This window comes from Hippoglossus stenolepis, chromosome 17 (genome assembly GCF_022539355.2).
Source record: "Hippoglossus stenolepis isolate QCI-W04-F060 chromosome 17, HSTE1.2, whole genome shotgun sequence".
Classification (NCBI taxonomy): domain Eukaryota; kingdom Metazoa; phylum Chordata; class Actinopteri; order Pleuronectiformes; family Pleuronectidae; genus Hippoglossus; species Hippoglossus stenolepis.
In genome coordinates, this window is record NC_061499.1 from 7894086 (window position 1) to 7908105 (window position 14020).

General features: G+C 41.1%; 1 protein-coding gene across 1 annotated transcript; it reads right to left on the reverse strand.

Moving 5' to 3' along the window:
• Positions 1-582: 582 nt before the first annotated feature.
• On the reverse strand, positions 583-12949 carry zgc:63863 (uncharacterized protein LOC393372 homolog). Its single transcript, XM_047344145.1, has 10 exons — positions 12720-12949; positions 11430-11484; positions 10396-10526; positions 10205-10285; positions 9259-9445; positions 9060-9161; positions 8456-8597; positions 7157-7341; positions 6338-6447; positions 583-4602 (listed from the first exon to the last, which is right to left on the reverse strand). The coding sequence occupies exons 1-10, from the start codon at positions 12787-12789 to the stop codon at positions 4421-4423; spliced, it is 1245 nt and encodes a 414-aa protein (XP_047200101.1). The 5' UTR covers positions 12790-12949; the 3' UTR covers positions 583-4420.
• Between the last annotated feature and the right edge of the window lie 1071 nt (positions 12950-14020).

Here is a 14020-nt window from a genome sequence, read left to right on the forward strand (position 1 = left end):
TCCGACATGGTGTGTGTGTGTGTGTGTGTGTGTGTGTGTGTGTGTGTGTGTGTGTGTGTGTGTGTGTGTGTGTGTGTGTGTGTAGGGATCCGGGTCATCATTTACTGTTGAAATTAGGGCCGTAACACCTTCAGACGGCCTCGAGTATAAATTCAGACCATCCCTCTCCACATCTGCTCTGATCAGACCCACGCTCACTTCCACTCCGGCTCATTAGAAATCCTCAGGGGAGTGCTTTTAAACACACGTTCTCCAAGACCGCGGCTACCTCCGACACGTCCACCAGATGTCTTTTTCTACGGTATCAATCTTTCCTCCTCATCCCTCGCTCATCTTTAACCGTTGCCTTTCTGCCTCACCTCATGTCTCTGCTCTGATTTGCTCTCTGGTGTCCCTGGGGGATGAGACGGACAGATGCGCAGCCTTGAACTAAACGAACACACGCACACAGACACAGACACGCAAACATGGCCAGTTATGGTTCACTTTAGGGGACATTACAACCACGTTTGTTCTGTATAAAATTGTCAAAATCAAACTTCTGTTAGAAATGTCAAGAATGAACTTTCACACTGTAGCGAATGAAGTGTTTCCTTTGCCATTTATTCACCGTTCTACTTCATAAACAGAAAGAGGATTCACTTACATGTAGAACACACATTTCAATATAATAATAATTAAGGTGCAAAGAACCCGACATGTTCAACCATACGATGTGTATCTCTTTGTAACCATCATCAAAACATGCAAGAAAATGCCCAAAGCAATCATATATACACACACAGTTAACAGCTTGAAATTTGCATTTTGTATTTGTAAAAAAAGATTTGGTGTGATCGAGTCTTTTGGGAGATTTTGGACCTGAGGGGAGGAAAGAAAGTCATCAGGGGATCAACACATAGGTTCTCAGGGGCTCTTTATAAGAGGTCAGCTCTTTATATGACTCCAAAAGGCGTCTCTTCTTTTATAATCAACACAAAACTGACGAGATCTGGTCAAATTGCAAAAAAGAAACCCCCTATACGACTTTCTTGCAATAGTCAGATAAAATGTTGTTTACTTCTCCTAAAATACAGCTCACACTGATTTTATGACCTTGAAACTTGCATCAATAAATATATACTTTGGAGAGGGATTCGACACCTGGAGCAACTTTTGCATTTTGGTTTCGCTCAAACTGAGAAACATGCTTCAATCATTTTTCATCGAAGGCAGCTGCCAGGCTGAGGCCAGTGCAGGTGCTGTTCTATAGGTGTTTGAATGCGAATGTGAAGAAAAAAAAAGATGAGGAGAAAGTGTCTTAAGCGCGCCAAGAGCCGGCGGCAGGAATTAAACCCTCATTAGGATCTGGCACCACCACACTCTCCCAGTACGTGTGCGCACATGGTACAGATATGACTACACAGTAGCATCTAGGGCTGTGTTGAAGATCACACAACCTGATCAACAGGGTTTTATTCCTGCACATTTATGATTTAGGCGACTAATAGAAAACATGCAAAATGCCTCAGATCGATAAAGCAATGTTATATGACTCACAGGTAACCAGGCATTATTACAGATGCACAATTGCATACAATTGAAAGTTCAGCAAGTGGTGACAGAACAAACTGCACTTCAGAATGAGCTGTTTGTTTAAAACAAATCAAGGCCAACCATTCACCATAAGAACTGAACATGTTCCCTTTGCAAAGCCATTTGTTTATAATATGAATCTACAAAATTAACTGGCACACAAGCAAAACATTTAAAAAAGGGACAGTTTGGCAATTATTCCTTTAAGGTCTAGTCCGATTCTTACATGCAAAATAATTTCACTTTTAAAGTTAAAAACCCTCAGATTTCATTCATACAATTCAATTACGTACCCATTTAATAAATAACCAATTAGATTGTTGTTCTTGAAAAAAATATTTTGACTTTTGACAGATAATAAAGAGGCACAGAGTGAATCAAAACCATGAACAAATAAAAACACAGAATATGCCCAGAAAGCTAATGAAGAATTGTAGTCAAGCTAACACACACACACACACACACACACACACACACACACACACACACACACACACACACACACACACACACACACACACACACACACACACACACACACACACACACACACACACACACACACACACACACACCACACACCTACATTCATTACCCTGAGACTTGCTCTTACCATAACTACAACCCTAACCTTCAACTTTACATTTTTAATAATGTACGTTATGGGGACCTGGTTTTCGTCACTGTAATGTGACTCAAACCAGGTCCTCACAGTATGAGTTATAACCGTGATTTGAATTAGTGACTTAAACACCAACAACTGTTAACCATTTTTGACTATCTAATAAAATGACACTCAAGATTCATATCGTTAAAAAGTCTTTCCAATTCATTTCCTCGTCTTCATTTTCTCCTTTTGTTTGCTCTTGATCTGCTCCTCCTCCGTCCACTGTCATTTTGCACACACCCGACTCTACAGATGCTCGGTAGCAAGTGAAGTCAACAGGACAGACGGTGTAAAGATCGGACACTTTTATCTCTGACAACAGAGGAAGTGCAGGAAGCTGAGTGTTGTGACTCCAGTGAAACTGTGTTAACAAATGCAGCAGCTCGGCTACATGCTACTAAAAGCTGCTAAATATTTCAGAGCATAAGTCAACAACCAGAGCATGCGTTGCTGTTCGGAGGAGCCCCAGTGCTCTGTACGCATGTATGTACCTCACCTGTATTATTAATAATCACTTTTTAGGTTATGAAACTCTGTGATTACATCTGGTCCAACAATATCTACAGTGAGTGTGTGGGTGGTGTTTTTTGAAGAGATGCACGTATTCAACTTCTTCCACTAATACAAAAATTATGTTAAAATAATTACTTGTACTGTCCTCAAATTGTAAATCGTTTAAGAGCAAAGCAGTTGAATTTGGAAGAGAAACATGATGTTGAGGAAGAACTGAGTCTATGTAGTGTAGCTCTGTTGCCGGCTGTTCAGGGTGGATGTTAGCGCAAACCTACTAAATATTTTAAAGATGTAAAAGTAGTGGTGTCTTCCCCCCGTATTCTTTCAGCAGTGGTGGGCCAGACGACAAGAAAACTGCTTTGGAAAATATAAAAATCACTTTAAATATATGGTTTTCCTCCCGAAAAAAATGGATCTGCAAAAGACCCACTGCTTGTATTTTGCGCTGCAGGCTAAACTGTGGGTGGTGTTCATGTTTCGGGCAGCAACAGCTCGTTTTGTGTGTCAAAAATTATTGTAAATGTAACTCAATGACACCTGGAGTTAAGCAATTAATAAAAAGCTCACAGGCAAAACATATCTCCCTCTCTCTCTCTCATTCTTTGTTCATAACTGGAAGCTTTCGGCGGAAAAACGCTGCTCTTTAATTATTTGCAGTCGTGTGTCATTGTGCTAGCAGCTCTATTCACACAGGCGCGCTAAAACACTTTCAACAGCAACGCAACAAAACAAGAGTGATGGTCTAAAAATGAGTTATCGGATAGATAATCAGCAAACAGGAAATACACAGAGACGCGAGTAAAATGTTGCAATAGTGGCGGCATGTGAGCAACAGCCTGAAAGAGCGAGACGCGTTAGTGTCACATGTGCATGGAGGGATTATGAGACAACGGGCCCACGGGCACAATCACGTAAAAGAACTCCTCCGATTCCTACGTCGAAGAAACACCAGCATGTCTGATTTTTGTTCTGTGTCTGTGGTCATTTCTTTTTTTTGGTATCATTTTATGTCTTTTTGAAGTTGTATCTCTTTGTAGTTCTTTTGAACCCCTTTATTCTCATTTCTATCTCTTTAAGATCATGTTGCATCTCTTTGTAGACGTTATATATGTCTTTGTGTATTTTTGCATCATTTAAGTCGTTTTGCATCTCTTTGAGGTTGTATTGCTTCTTTTTGTAGACATTTGGCATCTTTGAGGTCGTTTTTTTTGTTTTGTTTTGTGTCTCTTGTAGTCATTTTGTATTTGTTTTGGTACTTTTGCATTTTTCTCCAAAGTTCCTTATCGTTGTCTTAGTGACCTTCCACAAAGAAACGTTAACAGTCAGTTCCTGGAGCTTCCTTACTCCTCTGGCCCCTTCGCCTTCGCGTGTGCCGGGCCGACGTTTGGTATAAGGTCTGGCATGATGCACAGAAACACATTAAAGCATACACCCGCTCACACACATGCACACACAGCCTGAGGCTGACTAGTGGTTAGCATATGTTCATTGTGGTTGAGAAGCAACAACCTGTTCAGCACCAAGATAACTGACCTCCTCCTGCTTCTCTCTACCGTCCCCTCTGAGGAGCCTAAAGTCTTCTGTGTATGTATGTATGCTGTTGATCCATCATGAGAGCAGCATGTGTCCGCTGTCACCACGTGTCACTCTGTGTGTGTCTAACAGTCAGAACAGCTGCAGCAACACCTCAGGTCCCCAGTCCATGGCCGTCTGAGCCACAGCGAACACAGCCGCCCCGAGCGTGGCAGACAGCCCCCACACTGCCATCTTCACCATCCTGTTCCCAGTCCCCCACAGCTGGCCTCGGTCCCGGGGTAAAGCTGCTTCCATGCCTGAGTGTTGAGAGGCTACGAGCCCAAAACAAGGAGGAGGGTGGGGTCAGACAACGAGGGGAAGAGACATGGAGGGGTCAAGAGGTTTCAGATCGCTCGAAGCTAAACCAAAGGAGGCTCAAGCTGCATTTTGTTATTGGGACTGGAAACAAACCGGGGGTCAAGGAAAGCCAAAAACAATTGGAGTAGAGACAAGGAGGGGCCAAAATATCACAATCCATTAAATATAACAACAACCAATTCTGCACCACTTTAACTAATAACAGCAGCACTTAATTAACCTGAAGGCCAAATGGGTAATGACTTTACTTCAAGTTATACTCAGCAACCAGCTTATTAGGTCCTGCAATAAATTATGGCTTCATTAAGTTTGTAAAGATCAGCGTTTGTTGAAGATGTTTGAGGCTGCAGTTTGAGCTGCTGTTTCGTACTGAGAAGTGTTTCTACTATTTTGCCCACCCATTTATATGAATGAGATTAGATTAAATATTGGATTCGCATCTAAGTATAAAGAAATAAATGACAGTTAAATCAACACAGTTCTAAAACAGCAGAATTAACCACAAACTGAATATAAGAATCTTAATGGAAGTTGGATTAATTTCAGAGCCATTTTATTAAACTACATTAGTTAAAGCTAAAAGGACCAAATACAGATTGAAAAGTCCCTGGAGCAGAGTGGCTCTTTAATTAGGTAGAATAAAAAAAAATAAAAGACTATTGTGTTATCTGTCACAGTGAACACATGATCGAATATTGTTCTTGACAGTACGTGAAAGCTTTTGTCTTCTGCATCATGTGCGGTTTGTGCATGCTGTGTATTCTGTGAATCCCGTCTGCTTAGTTGAAAAGGGACAATGAAAGTTAATTAACATTATCAGATTTAACCACACGGGCAAATTCCATGTGAGTATACGCAACTTAAATCCTGAAAAGTAAGAGAATCTATCTTTGACAATTAAATGTATTTTGATATTTTGAGTGCATCTCAGAGCCGAGAGTATTTAAAAAAGCTATTATTCTGCTGCTATACTACAAAATACGCATACATTGAAATGCAAACTACAAACAGTATCTGTGAGAGTCTATGAGTCTGAAGATGTACATGCCCCCTTGTCTGTCAGGTTTGTTGACCCACAATTCATCGTCTGCCACAGTGAAATCAGGAAATGCCATAGATTCACCCTCTGTATTTCGTCTTAGATGCTGCTAATTGAATTTTGATGAAACTGCAAAGAACGGCGTGCATCAGTTTTAATATTACCACCGTTTGGCCTGAGGGAAATTCCACGACACACTTTTGATTACTCGTACATCACAGACAACGTGTCAGGTGCCGCTAATCAGATTTCCCCAAAACCTATACGGGAATGATGCATCTCTTTGTTCTCTTCTGGCATATTTTAATGTGCACTTGATTGGTCTGATGGGGGTGCTACAACAGTTGTTTACTTGTTATTGATTGGCCCAAAGGCAGCGTTTGTGGGGGGATGACATATTTACTGTTGCCTGGTTTGGGAAGAATTGTTCTCTCATGTAGAGCATCGAAAAGCCAAGACGTGCGGATCCATCGAAAGATTTCGATCAGGTAGAAATGTTTGTTTTCTAAAAATCTCACAATAAATATTCATCTTTTTCCCCCCAACTTCATAGAGAACCTGAGAAGAATTCACGCTTTTCTTCACTCATCTACTGAAGTATGTGGGGATTCCTTCTTCGGAGTCAGTAATAGGATTACAGTTATTTTTACCTTGTCTGGAGGTGGAGGAGCCCTGGGCCCTGGTGAGGCGTTGGAGAACAGAGTCTGGCCTCTGGTGCAGAGTCGAGAGCTGAAACGCTTGGAAGGTGCTGATGGACAGACTAGAGAGGGAGAGAAAAGGGAGGGGGGGGGATGAAAGAGAGGAAGAAGGGAGAATGTCTAAGGCGAAGCACTAACAGAGGGAATTAAATGAGGTGATGGACGTCTGGTAAAGTGACGGATCAAGACAGGTGAGGAAGAGAGTTAGAGGCGATTTGAGAAAAGTGCTAATGCAGTAGCTCTTGTGTATTGGGAGCTGTGCATTATTGGACATCGGTATCTTTCAGTGTCAGTCAGTCGAATCCCCTCGTCAGTGATGTCACTTCCTGCCCTGAACAATGACTGTAAGTAACACTGAAGGGCACTGACAGGGAGAGAGAGACAATGAGAGACTATGGGAAGAGAGAGAGAGTAGTTGTGTCTCTATTTTTGCTTTACACACACACAGACTAAGGTTTGAGTGTGTAAACAGCACTACAAAATCTTGATTGGTGTGTTTTTCTAGCACCCCCTCTTGGTTACTGAGGACATTACATTACATTACAACACCTAAGGCCAACATACCTTTAGTTTAAATTATTGGTCACTAGTGAAAGTACAGGGGAAACTATTATTGCAAAGTGTTTGAAGGTGAAGTGATGAATATGATGAATAAATATGGATGTTATTTTAATCTAACCCTGCCTGGAGCCTTCAATGACGCCCTGTGTGTTTATCAAGCAGTATTATCATTTCTATTAACCATTTTCATTTCAGTAATTGCCTCCTCACCTCTTGCGAGATTGCAGTGCTGCCCGCTTGGCCAGTAATGATGGCGGGTACTGGCTGAAAAGTTCCTGCGACCGAGGGATCAGAAGTTCGTATGGGAGGTCCTGAGGGATGCGCGACAGGAGGTGGTGGACCATGGCCATGTCGCACTCAGTCTGCTTCACCGCCTTCTCTCTGTGCAACACAATCTGAGGAGGAGAGGATGAGGAGTTAAATGTTTTCACCCTGAGGTACGAGAATGTGGTAAGATATGAATTACAGTCTACGTGTTGTACTTTGGCTGTTTTTCAGTTCCACTTGTGAGGCAGAGCAAGTGCACGGCGGTGAGACAGGCAGATGAAGAGTTAACAACCCCCCCATGCTGTGCGCTGTACTCAGCCTTGGAGGAAACATGAACTACATTCTGCTTTGTTGTTTCACACACTTCAAACAGAGCTCTCCCTCTGCCCAGCCTCTACACACACACACAAACACACACAAACATTTGCAAACAAACAAAATGTACACAACACTAAACATACTCAAAACCCTTCATGTAAATAAAAGGGGCCTCATCAAACACAAATATACAGCAAGAACTAAAAAGACACATGTACACACACAAAATAAATGATTTTCACGAGCACATGTGTAGATGGACTGTATATAAAGATGGCGGAGAAAAGTGTATTTCATGTGTACTTTGACTTTTATTTTGGTCTATATCCAAATCACTAACATGGAGGAGACAGGGTTTATGACCTATACTGCAGCCAGCCACCAGATGGCAATCAAAATGCTTTGGCTTCCCTTTTGGGGAGCTGTCATGTCATCCATCTTTATTAACAGTCTATGATTCACATACGTCTGCACCAAGCAGTAATTATGAACGAGTGTGAGACTGAAGACTCTACTCCAGAGTGAGACAAGGACAGAAACATAAAAAAACCACTTTGACTTTGTCATCTGTTTCTCCTCCTTCTCCATCATATATCAGTCAGTTCTTCTCCTCATCATTCTGCTTCCTCCTTTATCCCCTTTCTACCTCTCCCTCCATAGTTCTGTACCCTTCTTTCACTCTCTCTCTCTCATCTGTTCATTAGGAGGTATCTAATTAACTAGTCCAGTGACTTCACAGTGCTCTGCCTCACTCTGTGAATGAGTGTGTGTGTGTGTGTGTGTGTGTGTGTGTGTGTGTGTGTGTGTGTGTGTGTGTGTGTGTGTGTGTGTGTGTGTGTGTGTGTGTGTGTGTGTGTGTGTGTGTGTGTGTGTGTGTGTGTGTGTGTGTAGCCCCTGCCTCTTGCGGTCAGCTTGTCATCTTACCGTGGCAGCCAGGTAGATGGGCATCAGAGGGTGTGACGCCAGGAAGAAGTCGTAGAGTCTGAGTGTGTGTTTGAACTCGGACAGGACGTGGCCGTACCATGTGATGAGCCAGGACAGTGCAAAGATGGTTCCCACCTCCGCTCTACAAGAATAGGGAAAGAACACAGAAGCCACTGATGTTTAAAGACAGTCTGACATGATATTCTTATAGAAACCCTTTTATGTCTGTTTTTAAATGTTGTCCTGTCTTTCCTTTATATCTCATCTTTACTCAAAACAATGTAGATGCTTTTTTAAATTTTTGCAATTCCGCCACACAACACAGTGATGAGCTTTCTGTGAAACAAGCAGAGGAAAATCAGCACTTTGCTGCCCTCTAGTGTTTATTCCATTACATCACCTTCCTTTTAGCAGACAGGTTCATCCAAAGTTTCAGAATTGACAGGAACAAAACTAGCTGCAATTTAAAAAAAATCCAGAGTTGTATCTCTTTAAAAAACGACTAAAAGTGTGCTTAGTGTTTTAAGAAATTAGATGTATGCAAGTGCTGATATCCACAGGTATCATCAACAGTGCATTTTACTAAATGGTGTCTTTTGTGTACCTGATCATGAAGTCATGCAGCTCTGCATCGACTTGCTCCAGTATAGGCATCAGGTAGTTTAGAATGTGTTTAGTACTGTCCATGGTAGGATCCATGAAATCCCTGCACACAGACAAGAGAGACAGAAGTTATATGAATAAAATAACTTGGCATGTAAAAAAAAAAATCTAAAATCCGAGATTCTGGATAATTGTACAACCTGAGGTGATAATTGGAGAGTGTGTCCAACATGGCAAAGGCCATTCGCTCCCCAACAACCAGCAGGAGAGTGACGGCCACGTCATGGTAGCCCTGGTAGTAATGGAGCTGAGGGTTACGTTTCAAAACCTTCAGTATGATGTCGATCAGCTGCTCCTGAAGCACGGCTCTCTCTGCGGCCGGCATTCCTGAGGATCAGCAGGTTCAACCACAGACAATCTAGTTAAACATGGTTCTCTCAGAGACTGATAAAGCCTGGGCAGCCACACGAGGGAAGAACTAACACTATGTAACTTTTTCATAACAGTGTTTTGCAATTCATGTTCTTCATGACCATCACCCCTCTCCTTTATTTTCTGTGTATTTTGTGCAACGACAACACATTCTAACAAAAAACCTGAGAAACGCTTGTGTTCATCACAGTTAATCATGTCTTTGGCAGCATTGTGAAAAGTTCAGCACACATTATTAATCCCAATCTGGCTGCTGACATCCAGGATTTTATACGGGCTGCTTGTGGCATAAAAGTTCCTTGTACAACATGTGTATAAATATCCATTTTAAATATATTTTTCATATTCAGATTTGTTGAGGAGCTCGAAATCAACTAAATTAAGGATTTAATATGTTTAATCAAGCTTTCCCTCATTTCCTGCTGTTTTTCTTTATTTCAGCCAATTTATCCAAAAATCCACAACTAACCGATTAAATCGACTCCCTCACATTTACGTAAGATACCTTTCTCTGTTGCTTCCCTTACTGACACCACAGGCTTTCTTCAGACACAAAAGTCAAGCCCTGGTGGAGCTCTCGGCTGATTAATTATTAACCTTTGCCAGATATCTGCATGTTGCTGTACAGTACAGGGGGTACATTGTGATAAATGGCACTGTGCACTATGCTGCTATCTTTAGAGATTGCACACACAGGGACACAGAGACACACACCTTTAGGGAACCGCTTCATGGATCTCCTGACATCCAGGAGCACCTGGTTGTAGTCTTTGTGGTTTTCCCTCACATCTCGACCTGCAACAGAAGAAATGCTGCTATTATAACTGTAACTACTACCTGCAGAAACAGTAGTATCTTGTAGTATTCTGACAACCAGTGTATATTTATATCAATCAACCACTAACCAGGTTTGTGTGGTAGATCATAGACATTGATGTTCAGTAGTTTGGGCCAAACCTTCCTCCTGAGCTCATCAGTGAGGAGTCCACCTTTACTGCCTGCTGTTCTCCTCAGGGTCTCAATGTCGACTGGATCACTGCACAATGAAAAGTCAGGATTGGAAAATATTGCACGACCTTAAAGTCTGGCCATTAAGCAAAAAGACTTAAACCTTGACTTGCTTTAGTCTAATTCAGTTGCTCTGTTCCCTCTAAATCTTTCTGTAGCATCTGTCCTGAACCTCCAATATATCATGTGTCCACTTGTTTAAGGTGAATCGACAACTATTGTTTTTATATTGTTCAGCTGATTGTAAGACGTGTGTTATGTGACTGCATTGATCTTGTTCTCCTCTTTGTGAGCTTTCCTGCACCATTTCACATATCATCTCACATGCCTCCTCCTCATGATCCCCATCGCACTATTCCTCTGGGCACGTGTGAGTAATCTTCATGTGTGAAATTAGCTTAGCAGGGAGCGATGAAGGTCACTGTGCAGCGGAGAAATTGCATGCCATCTAATTGTGGAACGGCGAGTTGGACGAGCGGAGGGACAAGCATTTCCAGTTGGGAAAAACACAATGAGGCCTGTTGCTCTGGTGCTAATGGAAACATGAAAACCTATTTGGATTCTAAAAACTGGTGATTTAAGGACATTTTGGTTGAAATGTATTGATTGATGACAACATTATATTAACTGGGTAAATCTTAACACCCAATGTGTTGTGTACACTGAATGTGTTTAAAAGGGTGTTGTATTTCAGAGCTAGAACACTGTATACATTTTTTATATATTAAAGAGACTTTCTTCATCAAAATCAGATGACCTCAATTACCTGTAAAATAGCTCAATAATGTGTAACTAGAGCAGTTCTAAATGAGAAAATAAAATTAGCTTTAAAAGGGTTTAAAAATAAAATGACCTCTCACATGGCGTACAGAGCAGAACAAAGAATCAGTGTGCTTAATGGTCAAGCTGTAAAAGAAAATAAGATTATAACCTGATCAAAGCCTGATGGATCTCAACCAACTTCTGCTTCCTCCCACAATCTGCTTCTGTAAAGGAGGGACAAGGATGAGAGGATGACAGATATCAAATAGGGTGAAAAACAGCAGGGATGATGAAGAGGGAAGGAAACAATGGAGAGATGAAAGAAAGAAAGAGAGAAGATAGAGGGGGGGAGACAGAAGAGGGGGAAAAAGAAGAGAGGATGAGGGACAGGGAGAGTAACAATGAAAGAGAAGAAGTAACAGACTCTAGGAAATATCTGAATTAAACACGAAAAGACAAATTCACTCATTAGTAGCCCTGCAGGCTTATTTTTATACCCAAATGATTTGCTTATTATTTTCTTGGTAAATAAATTCATTATTTGGCATTAGGGCGGGGCAATGTAATGATATCAGTAATTATAGCACCATAAAGTGAATCAATAACAATACGACCAAGGTTGTTATTATATATATATATATTAAAATATAAAGGGTATATACAGAAACAGAAACCACAACCTTCATTCAGGAAGGAGCATATGGGTCATTTAAAAAAAAAAACATGCATATATTTGCATGTTAAAATGCTGCAACCAACATTTTTGGCCATTTTATCAAAGCATTAATCAAAACTATTTCTTAATCATCGTTTGTCGACTGCATTTAATGAAAATTTTACAAGTCCTTTCAGCTCTATTCAGAAGTTTATAGTGTCAAGATCTGGAACAAACAAACTAGTTGAACTGTTGAATAAAGAAGTTTGGATGAGATTCAAAACATGAGTTAAAGTGTTTTGAACGTCCAAACAAAACCCCAGTGTCTAAAGATGAAACCAGTGATTAACAGTTGTCTCTTGGCTGAAAGAGAAGAAGGATAGTTTCCATCTCTTCAGCTTTAGGTGTCCATGTTGGCTCTGACACACACGCTGTCCCCACAGAGGCTGTCCCCACACAGGCTGTCCCCACAGAGGCTGCCACGCAGGCACCACCTGTAGATGTGTGGTGTTTCAGTTTCCTCTCACAAACACTCGTGTAAAGATTGGATGCAGGTTAGAAACATGCAGCAGGTGATTCAGTGTCGCTCTGTGTCAGCTGCACTTATAGTATTAAGTTCACTGACACTTTAAACACATGGTTTACAGTCTGACCCAGTTTCTGTCTGTGCAGACACTCGATGGAGATGTATAAATACACAGGCGGGGTTACACCGAGAGAGTTTGGTTTGTGTAACTAGTCTGAATTCACATTTATTTCACCTTTATTAACTACTCAGCTGCTTTATTTGTGTGTTTGACTCACCTCTCGAGGCAGATCCATTCCCATTCACCGCAAACCCCGCGTCTTGTTTCTTCCTCTTGAGCCTTTTCATCCCTTTTTAAAAACTGACGACCGGAGAAGAAAGTTCGTGTCGCGTCATGGACGAAGAGTGAAAACTGTGTTATTTAACAGATACAAACACCATGAACACACCAGACTGAGCCCAGCTGCCTGATACAGGAAGCAGCTGGAAGTGTCATCAGCCCGGCGCGCTGCAATTGGTCGAAAATCACACGTGACGCAGCGCACGCATGCTATTGGCTTTCGTCCGACTCGAGCTGCAAACTGATCATACACGTCTACAGCTGCTTATTATTATTTATAATAAGTATTTATTAGCACCTTTCTCAACAAAGTAACATATTGCTTCACAAGAGGATAAAACAACAATAAAAAAACCTCTGGCTTCACTTTAGTGAGCTGTCATGTCATCTAGTTTATGTGTCTGATATGTGTTTGATAATCTGTATCATATTCATTATCCTTGCTTGGAAACCAGATTGAAATTGACATGGTTTACAGATGTGTTGTATAAAAAAATAAAAATAATGATGTATCTGCAATGATCCTTATGACTCAGCATTATTTTGTCTAATGCTCTCGGCCTAGATTGTTGCTGATCCAGCCCTTTTCACCAGTTTGAACATCTGTAATAGTGACAATGCAACTCATAAAGTCCAGTTTTCCACTTGTTCTATTATTATTATTATAACCCAACTGTTCTCCTCTTCCTAGTCACTACTGCGAGTTCTCGCGATACTCAGGATACTAGCAATAGACATTTAGGCTAAAAACATGGTGTAAATGATGCCGTTTCAAATCAGATTTGAATGTGGTGGCTTACGGACACTTGGATGACACCACAGGAGCAGTATGGAGGTATTTTCTGTTTTTTCTGTTTGAAGAAGTGGTCGCCATCTGTTTACCCCTGAGTGTTTTGTGGACTCAACCACTTCGCCCACCCCTCCATCATAGCGGGGAGTAGATAATGAGTGAATTTTCATTTTTGGGTGAACTATCCCTTTAAGAGAATTAATACAAAATGTAAAATAAAGATTTAAAATTAATTGTGGGATTTTCCACCAGCAGAATGTTGTTTTCACGTCATAGTCCTGCAACAATGACGTCATTACCAGTGTAAAGAAAATACACCGTAATAAGTATCTGAAAGCGACTTTTTTCTTGTGCCCATGAGCTTAATATATACATTTATAATATATATTTAAAAAATATCTATTCAGTGAAGTAGTGGTTAGTGTCTAAGGTTCGGATTTTACAATGGC

Coding starts and splice junctions, on each gene's coding strand:
- zgc:63863 (XM_047344145.1), bottom strand. CDS start 12,789: ATGAAAAGGCTCAAGAGGAAGAAACAAGACGCGGGGTTTGCGGTGAAT. Junction 9,446..10,204: donor CATGAAGCGGTTCCCTAAAG/GTGTGTGTCTCT, acceptor GCTGATCCTCAG/GAATGCCGGCCGCAGAGAGA. Junction 9,162..9,258: donor CTCTCCAATTATCACCTCAG/GTTGTACAATTA, acceptor GTCTGTGTGCAG/GGATTTCATGGATCCTACCA.